Here is a 13144-nt window from a genome sequence, read left to right on the forward strand (position 1 = left end):
CTCCTTCTCTGGAGATATTCAAAACCCACCTGGATGCAATCCTGTGCAATGTGCTCTAGGTGACCCTGCTTGAGCAGGGGGGTTGGACTAGATGATCTCCAGAAGTTCCTTCCAACCTCAGTGATTCTGTGGTGCTTGAGTGTGATGGCAGATGAACGTTTGCTTCTTAATTCATTTGTGACCCTTAGCACTGTCTTATCCTACCCCAGTGATTTTTTTTAAAGAGAAAGACTACTTAGTCTGTTTATTTGCTTATACAAAAATCTTTTCCATACTTTTGATCATCCTTGTCAGACTTTATCTTCCCAGTTCACCTCTACTTTGTGACCAGATGACTGGGGCCTGGTGGTGGCTGAAAGAGCTGTCCATAATGTTCAAGATACCACTTTCATGAGGCTTCCTACTTTTTATTTCCCTCGTTGACCTCTGCTAGTCATTGAGCTGGTAGTTTCATAATGATATCTAAGATCTAGTTCCTTGAAGGCAGTAGTTCAGAGTCTGTCATTTTGCTATATGAAGTTGGAATTGTTCTTTCCAATATGCACCAATTGGGTGCGAACTTCATGAAATTTCATCAACCAGTTTATTGTGTAGTCACTTGATAACGTAATGTCCTGCATTTCTTCACAATCAGCATTCGTTTTTGCCATCCTGTGTGATTTAATTATCTTCAGTAAACTTCCTTACTGTTCATCCTTTTCTCTAGATGACTTGTGAATATGCTGAACAGAAGAGCCCCTAGCATATACCAATGTCATAGCCTTCTATGATGGGATGACTGGCTGGGTAGATGAGGGGAGAGCAGTGGATGTTGTCTACTTTGACTTCAGCAAGGCTTTTAACACTGTCTCCCATAACATCCTCATAGGCAAGCTGAGGAAGTACGGGCGAGATGAGTGGACAGTGAGGTGGATTGAGAACTGGCTGAATGGCAGAGCTCAGAGGGTTGTGATCAGTGGCACGAAGTCTAGTTGGAGGCCTGTAGCTAGCGGTGTTTCCCAGGAATCAACTTCTTCATCAGTGACCTGGATGAAGGCACAGAGTGCACCCTCAGCAAGTTTGCTGACGATACAAAACTGGGAGGAGTGGCTGATACCCCAGAAGGGAGGGCTGTGCTGCCATTCAGAGAGATCTGGACAGGCTGGAGAGGTGGGCAGAGAGGAACCTCCTGAAGTTCAACAAAGGCAAGTGCAGGGTCCTGCACCTAGGGAAGAATAACCCCATGCACCAGTAAAGGCTGGAGGCTGACCTGCTGGAAAGCAGCTCTGCAGAGAAGGACTTGGGAGTGCTGGTGGACACCAAGTTAAGCATGAGCCAGCAGCAATGTGCCCTTGTGGCCAAGAAGGCCAATGRTATCCTGGGCTGCATTAGGCAGAACATTGCCAGCAAGTTGAGGGAGGTGATCCAGCCCTGGTGAGGCCATGCCTGGAGTGCTGCGCCCAGTTCTGGGCTTCCCAATACAAAAGAGACATGGAGCTACTGGAGAGAGTCCAGTGATAGACTACTAAGATGATGAAGGGACTGGAGCATTTCTCCTCAGAGGAAAGGCTGAGAGAGCTGGGCCTGTTCAGCCTGGAGAACACAAGACTAAAGGGTGATTGCATCAATGTTTACAGGTATCTGAAGGGAGGGTGTCAAGAGGACAGGGCCAGACTCTTCTCAGTGGTGTCCAGTGACAGGACAGGAGGCAACGGGCACAAACAGAAACACAGGAACATGTCTGAACATGAGGAAGAACTTTTTTCCTGTGAGGGTGATAGAGCACTGGAAGAGGTTGCCCAGAGAGGTTGTGGAGTCTCCATCCTTAGAGATACTCAGAAGCTATCTGGACAGGGTCCTGTGCAATGTGCTCTAGGTGACCCTGCTTGAGCAGGGGGGTTGGACTAGATAATCTTTGAAAGTCCCTTCCAACCTCAACCATTCTGTGATTCTGCAATATCTTCGTGAGACTTCATTGATGAAGTTTCATCACTATAAAGCTAAGCCATTTATTTCTGCTCTCTGTTTTATGTCACAAGTGAACAAGTAATCTAAGTGAGTTTTCTGTGCCCTAGCTCCTTAGTTTCTTTACGATCTTCAGGGACTTTGTCAAATGCCTTTCTGAAATCTTGAGTAGATTAAATCAATAGATTGAAGTGAAAAGTTATGTTAAAATAGTTCAACTATTTCATCCTAGAGGTTTTTAGATTTTCTAGATGAGTTTCAACTCTGGTGATTTTTTTTTTTCATTATGTTGATTTGTTTGTTTCGTCTATCAGTTCAGCTACAAATATGTGTCCTTCAAAAAGAAAGATTCTGTCATGGGACATATGCAAATCTTTCTAAGCAGTGAATTTAAAAAAACAAACAAAAAAAACCCTCACAACACTTCTGTCATTATCTTCTCTGAATGTGGGGATTTGGGTGTCTTTTAGTCCTTTGATTATCATATACTCTACAGACTACAAGCTGCTCAATTCTGATGCATTTTGGGAAAGTATTTTATTGATTTCCTTCCCCCCCCCCTTCTTTGCAGTGTGTTCTCTTAACTGTTTAATTGGGCTTTAACTTGTCAGATTTTGATTCTCTTTCTTCTATTCGGACAAAGCTCAACTTTTGAATAATGTTGTCTTATTTCAAATAGTTTCTGTGACTGTGGTGATTCCTGGGTGTCTGGCTAGCTTTTGATATTCTCTTGTTGCTTTGATTGATAGTCTCTTTCAATCCTGCAGAAATTCACACCTAAGAGAGTAGTATTCCTTGTAAATGAAGCCAGTTAACCCATTAGGTTCATCCAACAATAAGAAGGTGGATAAAATATTGTGTCTTCTACTGCGGTGGAATTTCTATATTTTCACCTAGCACTAGATTGTAGCTGAAGCAATTCAAAACAAGTAGTTGCATGAACAGCAACCTAATCTTGTGATTTTTTTTTTTACAGATCTGTGTTTTGAGGATAAGCTCCTTTATGGGTCCCTTTAGTGAGTGTATTGAGGAGGTTACTTTTGCAAAGCTTGTAGAAATGTTATTTCCTGAAGAACTTTATCTCTCTATCAGATCTGCAAAGAGATTCAAAAACTGTGTGTATGCACGTGAAGACACAGGTATTGCATAACCCTTGTCATCTTAGGAAAGAAAGCAGCATCATTTCCAGAATGTACCAGTTTAGTATCATTCCAGTTTTTACCAAACATTTGATTTCTTACAAATTTACTGTGGCAATTTCTCAATAGTCTGTAGCATACAAAATTGTCATTGTTGAATTGAGTCAGTTGATAATTTTTTTTTTTCCAAGTAGTTTCTCATTCAGAGGCATTATCAGTGGGAAGTTGGCTACGTAGGCTGTCTTTGGAAATCTCTAGGGAGAACTGGGGGATTTCACTGTTCTTTGTGAAATCTTCCACCAGGTTAAGGATGTTCTCCATAATTGTGCAGTTTTTGGTCTTAAATGTGCCAGCAACAAGCATGAAACTTGTGATTTAACTGAGACAGAGATAACTACAACCTTTACCATCAAAGGTGCCCAGGTATATGTGAAGTGACAGTAATTTTGTCAGACTGTGTAGTCCTTATCATCAGCTTGGTCACTGTCACTCAGCAAATTATCTTCTCAAAAGATGTAGGAAGAGGTGCAAAACAGTCACTTTCAAAGTCATTTTCTTTTCTCCCTCTGTCCAATTTTGGAAATTGTTACCTTCTTGTTACCACCTGTTTGTCACTGTGGCATGTTGTAACAGACACACAGGCTTCCATGTTCTTTTTCAGGGGTGTCTCTGAGTTCATGTGGAAGCTACTCAACTGAAAAAAAGGCATGCTGTATGCTCCCTCATGAAAGGGAGCAAGGTTTCTCATCAAGCTAAAAAGACCCTGGAAGTATACTTGGTTACAATAATTCTGTTTATCCAACTTCTGTCAGCTTTGAAGGGGGTTATTCCTCTGGAATTTGTAGCATAGCTTTCTTGCAATGTATTCTTACACTCATGTGAGGCCGATACACTGGCAATTATTTTATCAGTTCAGATAGTTGAGCTCCTGCAACTCCTTCATACAGTCTCTTATTCACATATATTGTGCCCCTTCTAGATTCTCCTAGCTAAGGCAGAGGTGGAATTCCACTTAAATTAGTCTGCTGAGTTGTATAAATTGTATATATCACCTGTAAGCCTTATTTTTAAGGACAAGCTGAATCATGTCTCCCAGATTCTGAGGTAACTTCATTCTACCTTTTAGGAGCAAACACTGAATAACCTCTTTTATGTTCATTTTCATACCTTGCTGAAAAGCAGAAAATATACTCCCTCCCCCACCCCCCTGGTTAACCTCAGTAATGGGTGGGAGCAAGGAACTGTCACCTTATGTAATATTACAGCCCATTGCAGAAAGGCAACCTCTCGGTATGTTTGCTGAGAAATGTCCTCATATTTGACATCTGAAGAGCTGCTACTTGGAGTTGAAGAAATCCTTTCTGTTATATGCTGTAACAGAAACATCCAGAGCATATATTGTTAAAGCAATTCTGTGATCAGGTTTTAAATAGGCTCTGACTTCCATCACCCTAGTTATGTTGCACCTCAGAAGTCACCTGCATTGGAAGACTCATGTGAACAGGTACTTGTAAAAAGGAAAGTTGATTAATACAAAATATGTGGAATTCTTTGAGATAGGTTTTTCTTCTTTTCTTATTTTAAACTGGAAGAAGCTTTAAAAGCACACATTTAGAAGATAAAGGAACTAATTTGTTTAAAACAAGATACTTAAAAGACTTCAGAATATCAAATGAGAGCTGTGGGTTGCTTTTTTTCCTATAAACAAAAAGCAGTACAATGCAAAGCATGTTTAAGGTTTAGTGTAGGCATGAAAAACATCCACATCTATGTAAAACTGAGAAATTTCAGCTCTGTAGTAAACAAACTCAGAAGCTGTTAATGTGCCTCTGTCCTGCAAAAAATCATGAAAACCCTAAGTTATGCTTTTGGTTTTCATGACTTCTGTTCTAAAAATCTATTTGCTGTGTAATAGACCATAAGTAGCAAAACACTGTATGCTGTAACTCTTACTTCAATACCATATTAGGCTAGTAACATTTGTAAATGTAGTCTCAGTCTGTTTTAATGCGGTTATTAATGGTATCTTCAATCACCTTTAGGGTGAGGGTAGAAGACATGAGTTTTGTAACTACTTACTTTGCCAAAGGGACATCCTTGCTCCTCAGTAGTATGTAATGTAGAGCTTAATATCTTTTTCAAGATAATTGTGCAGAGTTTCCACCTCTGTTAATAGCTGCTTTATATACTGGCTATTATATCTGGGCATAAGTATAGGGCAGTTCATACAGGGACAGACCAAAAGGCCTTTTAGGCTAACGTCTTGTCTTCTGGAGTGACCAAAGGGAAATGCACAAGGAAGACTTTCGAAAGGCCAGAATATGTAGCATTTTCCCCACATATTCTATCCCAGCCACCCATTATTTACAGCTCGAGACTTAATGAGGCAAAGGTGGTTTCTCTGTAACTAACAAATTGTTGCTTTTCTCTGACGAGAAATCCCATGGCCATAAACTTGAGGATGAGCAGCTTATCTCTATGCCTGCACTGTGGAATGCCATGGGAAGAGATTTATGTAAAATTGTCTATCTAGACTTGGATCAACTTTAAAAATTTCTTTCATTCTGTATAATTCCACTAGTAAGCCTTTGGTTGCTTTTCTAGCTGAGGTTCTAGTTCTGATGCCACCCTTACATTGTCAGGTTCTTGTCACAAGAACCAGACACGGGGAATGTCATTTCCCTTTGCATGTTAGATCTCTCTGATGGCTTGTTCTTATAAGCGATGCACCACGCAAATGTGGCTTCCTTCTGGAAATGGAAAATCCGCCAGTGTAGTTTTTATTTGCTGAGGCAGCAAATAGATGGTTAAAATACTCCTGTTAAGCTGTTAGTGAATTGTTACCCCATTAAGAGTTTTAGCAGGAAAGGCCTAGAATATTTTGCTTATATTTGAACCAYGTTTATCAGGCGCACAGTTCAGTGCCAACAGAACATACTGAATTTCCTGTTTTTTCCCTCCATTTTCTTAAACACAATTGGGTTAAAAATAACTCTCAGAAAAGGTTATTTTTACCCAGGTCACCTTTGTAATTAGCATTGTAGCAGGGATTAACGAACAGTTTTACTGCCAGAAGTGAAGGGCAGCAAATGGCTCTGTGTGAATACGGATGCATAAGTAAGGAGGGATATGCACAAGGGAATCCTTTAAACTGTCCTTCCTACCAAACATGGTTGTATCAAGCTATAAAGATCTCTGACTACATCCTCACAGTGAAACTTTCTCAGGTACTGGTCTATGCTGTGAATTTGTGCATTTATATAACTTCTGCAAATGGAATGAAGGGTCATTAATGGCTTTTGATTGATTGAAATCTGTTGTGAAGGTCACAGATCACCTTTTGGATGATGATAGGGCTATGGGTCTCATCTACTACAGAACCTATCTTTGTAGGAGACATGGCAGCCCTAAAGTTAACCTCATGCTAGCCAGGTACTAAACTTACTGGCTTAGGTTTGTTAATAAGCAGGTCTTGAGCTGCTTGAGCAAGTCACTGCTAATATGGGTATAATAAGGGTTTTTTTTTCCTCATAGGTTGACGTATTTGTCACCTTAAGTGTTTCATATTCTAATGTAAGAACTAGTCATAGAGTCCTTGTTATGAAGGTGAGGCTTTTTAAGAGAAAACAGTTGCAAATTTCCTGGTGAAATTGAATCCCCATTTATATCTCAAGCTGGGCAGATAGTGGAAAATAATTTCAGCTTTTCTCTCATAGCTTCTTGGCAGCTGGATGCAATCCTGAACTGGTTGGTTTCATGAGGATATAATATATGCTGATTAAGTTTTTTACTGAATCTCTTAAATAGGCTGCTTTCTCCTTGTGCAAGAAGTAAGCATGCTTAATGAGTACACTTCAACTTTAAGGTTTCCATCAGTAAATTCACCATGAAAAGAAATGTAGAGATTTGCCAATTTTCCAAGTAATTAAAGTTTTTATCAAATATAAAAGCCTCTATTAAATCAACTTATCCTAATTCAACAAACATTAAGAGTTTTGCTGTTTTCTACTCAAAAAGTAATAGTTGCTAAACACATGGCTTTTATCTAAGGTAGGACTGGCCACTAGAACTCTTGTCAGTCTGAGATTCAGGCCAGAGCTATTAGAGTGCACATGGCCTTAATTTCAGTAATAATGCGAGCAAATCAAATTGTACAAAAAGGGTAATAGCCATGGGTTCTAAAGAAGATTAGTCCATTACTATCAAGAGTTCATGTTTATGGCTATATTTGTATACAAAGTTCTCTGTTTAAAAAAAAAAAAATCCAAATTTTCAAATATCAAGTCTGCTTTTGTTTTCTATTATGTAACCTTTTTAATAATCTGTCAATCAAAATGATCAAATGTAATAAGTGGAGTTGTTAACTTGAAAGACTGCCTTTAAGATCAAAGGATTCAATGTAAGTTAAGTGTTCCGCTTCCAAACATCTTATTCATGTGAACCTAATATCAAGTTTTAAACTGCAGTTGAAACAACTATTTTGGTAAGAAATGAACAGATGCAACAGAGATGAGCTAAAGTATAGAGCATTGATATAGAACAGAATTCAAGAAAGCAGATAAATACTAAATTTTATCTGGATGAAACTGTTTATTCAGCTTTTTCTGGCTAGTGTTGTATGCCAGGGGAAGATGCACTCAAGCATCTTAACATCAGCAGCAGTTTATATATTAACCTCAGTTTTTGAATAACTTGGAGGCAGAGGTGCAAATCCTCAAGTTTTGTAAGCTGCCAGAGCCAGAATGAGGTAATTTCCAGCCACCATCTCTCTTTGCACCATGCTTATTAAAATAATTTCCTTGTATTTTTGTGTATATGTAACAGATCATCTCTAACTGCACACCTTAGTGTGTAGTATGCAGAAGAGAACTGAAATGTAGTTTACTGGACTATCCTGACTCTACATGGGGGAGAATAAAGGAGAATAAAATATTTTGCTAATAAAACAAGAAAATTAGTACAATGCAGGGATATTTTTTGCAAAAATCTAGGAATCTTGTACAGAACCCAGATTTAGCGTGACCTTGTTGGCTGAGAAAATTGGATTTGTTATGTATTTATTTAAGAGAAGAGCTTCATGTTAGCACTCAGGTCAACTCATAGAGATAGTGGGATTCCTCTGTCTCTTCTGAATGACTTACTAGTTTTAAGGAGCAGGAGCTCATTTCTTCAGTGCTACTGGAATTCAGGAAATCCTTGCTTTCCAGTCACACAGCATTAAGATGGCTCTTTGTTCATTTCAGATGCAACAAATTCGTGTTTCTCAATGGCAAACTTAGCATTACCTATGTTTGGAACTAATCCAAATCACACTTGTTACCCCTGTGTAACTTAGATTACATTATTGTTCTAGCAACTTCGTAGAAGTGTAGGAATATGTCTTCATGACTCACCCTTAAATGTGTATCACTGTTGCAATGGTTACTGAAGATATATGTATATGTATATTTTTAAGTATTTTCTTCTGATCCTGCCTGATTCCTTGACACAATAAGCTACATTAAGAGCATATGAGGCTTCCTTCTGGAAAGGAAGAAAAATTAATAGCTGTGACCCACTACTGTTGAAGAAAATAGTCTATTTAAAAAAAATAAAAAAAAATCCAGCAAAATAAGACACTTTCACACAGTGCTGAGAATGACTAATTTGGTTGTGTCAGTATTGTTTTAAGTGTATTGTTTAATAGCTACAACTTGAATTGGAATATGTGACTTGGTATGTATACATTCCATTATATAACATCTGAACAGATATTTAAGAGTTAAACTCCTAAAAGTATTGCCCTAGTTTGCTAATCTTAGCTCTATGTAATTCCCATTTGATTAGGGGACATCATATGTAAATAAATGTTACAGAATCGGGCTATTATGTGTCGGGCTTAAGGTGACAAAATTACCACCTTTAATAAAAGCAGTATCAGTATTTAAAATTGTGGCTTATTAGATATAATAATTAGACTGTGCTTGATTTGCAAATGAGCTTGATTTGCAAAATAAGGGAATAAAGAACTTGCAATTTTTTGTATGAATTTCTAAATCAAGAACGTAGCTAATATGAAGAAAATGTATTGTGTTTTTCTTCTCCTGGGTTCTATGATGCCTTCTCAGTCGTTAAGGCTATGAAAGGTTAAATATGAAGTATGAAATTGACTTTAGTAAGCATATTTGATTTTATTTTAAGTTTTCTATGCAGAATAATTCACATCAGGTTTTTATTTTTGTTTCTCTTCAGGTCTGTAAACAGCCAGTACTGCAGAAAAGTTATAGGTGGGATGGTTTGGAACCCATCTATGAGGAGATCTTTATCTGTTGAGCATCTAGAGACCAAAAGCCTTCCTTCTCAATCACCTCCTGTTACCCCTAACTGGTAAATCAAGTTTCAGCCTTTCCCCCACCTTCCAGCCCACTACCTTTTCTAATTATATGTTCCCTAGCAGATGAATTATGTAGTATATAAATATATATTTAAAAACTGTTAATATTTTGATAATGTATATGATGATGGAACAACAGTGGGTATTGCTTCTCAACTTCGGCAAGCTTTGACACTGTCTGCCACACTATTCTTGTATCATAAGATGTTACAGTCTGGATAGACTGCTGTGAGCTCAAGAATTTGGACTAGATGACCTCCATAGGTCCCTTCCAACCTGAATTATCCTATGATTTTAACTTTAAGAGGAATACATATCATTTTAGAGGAAAAATAGCAATCAGTTTATTGTAGTGAACTTGGTAATGTACGATGACATGTATATCATACACAATATTTAAAAATTGCTTATTTAAAGTGATGTGTCTGTTGTTCAAAGTGAGTGCTATTGGCATCTCATGAAGATTTCAGGACATAGATTTCAATAGGGTAGATAGTTACTTTTGAAAAGGTTTTACAAGTGGTTCTGACCTACCGTCTGATGTTCGTGTTCCTTTTTTTTAAGGCGGAGTCCTAGACTGCGTCATGAGATTCGTAAGCCACGACACTCATCTGTAGATAACCTTACAAATGAAATTACCTATATTACTGAAACGGAGGATGTTTTTTATACTTACAAGGGCTCTCCAGCATCAAAGGATAGTGATTCAGAGTTCTCCCAGAACCGTAGTCCACAGAGGAGGTAAGGACTTCTGTAAAACAATTCATTGCTCATTTTGATTTAAATAAAAATGGCTTTAGTATAAAAGCAAAGTAGGTGATGATAATCAAGAGTTCAAACAGTTTTATGTTTTCATAAGCTTAATTTTGACAAATAGCTAAACTGCAGCCACTGTGATACAAAAATGACGTTAAAAACCAACTAACCCCTCACTTTGAAAAAGCCTTAGTAAATGAGAGATTTTAAGACATACTTCTTCATATCTGTAAAATCCTAGATAATGCAACCCTTTCCCACCACAAACTTCTCCTGTTCTTTTTGGGAGGCCTTACTGAACTCCTTGAAGAGTTTACTTATGTACCACATTGTCAGCTCCAGATGAGTTGAAAGAGTTCCTGCATTTGAGTAAACACAGAAGATACTGCTGGCAGTCATCCATCTCTTTCTTCAGAGAATACACTGCCACTCTCTCCAAATGCAGTCTCAAGTTTTTGCCTTTAGACACTTTTGCTCCTCTTCTCAAGGACAAACTTTGATCTTGCCCACAGTGTTCTGAGTGCTGCTGGGTTTCTATCCAGGACTTGAACCTTCTATCTTTGTGCACTGGTTGGTTGTCCGCTCATACATTTCATTGTATGCGCATCTTCGCTTGTATCTTACAACAGCATTTCTCATTTTATATGCACAATGTTATCTTCAGAAATAATAAATGTATCAGGTCCCTGTCCAGCAAATCATTGGTTGATCAGTCTCAAAACCAAAATGGAGCTACTTCAAAACTTTCAGCTGGGGAGAATACCATGTATTAAAACGCGGGTTTCTTTATGAAGTTATGAAGGGAAAATGGCTTCTGGTGATCCCTAGTAATTGTAGGGCAGGGTGTACTTTGAGAAGCAATGTATTAATGGAAGGTGATGTGAATCACCTATCTCAGTAGCAGTGAATTTAAGTGAATGTGCACACACATGTACACATACACACACGTACCCTATTACTAGCTGTAGCTGTACATTCTGAATTTAAATGTGTTTCCTTGCTATTTCAAGATGGCAATATCGTTACTATGTTGCAGCAAAAAGGTTACTAGGAAAGAAGGGAAAAATTAAGACGTTGCACGCGTACTTGGAATTTGTCACTGTGTTCTTTGAAACTGTATGTTTTTCTACACTTCTGACTGGATGTCAGGTGAATGTTAGGGCTAGCGGTGTCAGTAATGGCTAAAATAACTAATAAATGTGATGCTTCTAGATGTTATGAATAGTCATAGGTAGGAAGCCTTGTCTTTCCTGTGTTTTGAGATTTATGGGCAAATTATACATGCTCAGAAGTATTTTGTGAATAAAAAATGCCAGGAGACGATGAGAGCGGAAGCTGTAGAAAGAAAACAAAGTTACCACTCTGTGTACTGTGTAGATTGTGTCCTGCTTTTGTTCTTCTGTTCCAGTTAGTACATTGCTGTTTGTTTTCTTTTATTTTCCTTCTTCTTTTCTTCCCCTGCAGTTTTTTCCTTCCTGTTTCACCTTTCCTATGCCAAATGAGAGGGAGTGGGAAAGCCTGTTTTATGGCATTTCTCAGACAGTGAAAATAGGGTGTTCTCAATTTGAAAATAGCACATTTCTTTGTAATTTTTTTCTGAACACTAAATGGTTATGCTGTATCTGAGTTGTATCACTCACTGTGGAGATGATGATTACTGTTATTACTACCTTACATAAACCTAGTTTTACGCAAGTCTTATCTCCAGCATTTTCTTGATTCTTGGATATATTTAAATATCTGATGCTATGCAGATAACTGAAAAACTTCTTGCATAAATCTGCTGAATATAAATTAGAGGTGTGTGTTTGGGGAGTCGAACATGGCATGTAGAATGAATCATCCTTTGGCTGTTAGATTTTTGTGAAATGAAGTGGTCGTAAATAGTTTCATCTTTAGTGTTTGAGGTGATATAGTAACCTTATAGATCAAAAGAATGTTACTTCTCTCCACTGAAATTTTCAACAATTTATTTTAGTCTATGTTCCAACTTTTCTCTTGCATATTCCTTTATCTGTCATTACTTGGCTCCACTCCCTCTTTTGAAAGATGTAGAGTAAAATTCAGTATATACCTGTATACAAAAATCTTTCTTTCTCTGAATGCTTTAATGAAAGAAGGAAACTTAATCTCTCAGCTGAATATGTTTTGTAAGGAAAAAAAAAATAACTTATGTATCTTCAAAATTAGTTACTGGCCAACATTTATCCTGGACTCTTGCCACACATCAAGAGTTTTTAGATATTAAATATAAAACACTTCGGCCCATGCTGGTAAGCCTTTTAAAGCTGTCTTAACCATTTTTGCTCTGCTTGTCTTCTGTAGACTTGAATTGTCCTAATTGAAGCATGCTATGAAAAAATACTGAAAATGCAAATCTTTTTTCTTTTCCTTAAATGAGGGCTGAGAGTCCTTCTAATATAGTTAGTTTTAGAGAATGTAGATAGCTCTTTTTCTACTGTCTAACCTGTTGTTTGAGATTACAATAAAGGTGCTAGTTAATGCTAATTGTCATTAATGGATATATTTGATATGGAAAAGAATTCTGAAACAACTGTGGAGGGTTGCTAGTGTACAACTGCAAGATGCTCACATTTAATGCCTGAATTGTTGTGTCTCATATCTCAAATTTTAATTAGAAACATATAATAGTAGGTTTACATCGCTGTAGTTTAATCTATCTGAAGGTCAGAACTGTGCAAGGTGCAGTTAGCACAGGATATAGCTCTTCTCTATTTTTCAGGCTGCCATGAACATTTGGAGGTGGGGGGGGAAAGGGAACAGGATTGTTTTCACCTGTTTCACTTCAGGCCCAGGGTGGTGTCTTAAGTCCTTTTCACTAAATGAGCAAGTCAAAACTGTGATACGCTGGGGYGGTAGTGTTTTTTTAAGACAAATGTGCAGATAAAATTCATATGACAAAACCCACTGT

At 37.8% G+C, this 13144-nt stretch overlaps 1 protein-coding gene across 2 annotated transcripts in view; it reads left to right on the forward strand.

Annotated features, from left to right (window-relative positions):
- Window positions 1-13144, forward strand: part of PTPN3 (protein tyrosine phosphatase, non-receptor type 3) — a 113194-nt gene that overhangs the window by 52700 nt on the left and 47350 nt on the right. Inside the window, exons 12-13 of one of the 2 annotated variants that reach the window (XM_026087775.1) lie at window positions 9315-9449; window positions 10021-10197. In XM_026087775.1, the coding sequence (XP_025943560.1) occupies window positions 9315-9449; window positions 10021-10197 (312 nt within the window). The remainder of the gene's footprint in view (window positions 1-9314; window positions 9450-10020; window positions 10198-13144) is intronic. The other variant, XM_026087776.1, reaches the window with a different exon arrangement.

This window comes from Apteryx rowi, unplaced genomic scaffold (assembly GCF_003343035.1).
Source record: "Apteryx rowi isolate R43461 unplaced genomic scaffold, aptRow1 scaffold_730, whole genome shotgun sequence".
Taxonomy (NCBI): domain Eukaryota; kingdom Metazoa; phylum Chordata; class Aves; order Apterygiformes; family Apterygidae; genus Apteryx; species Apteryx rowi.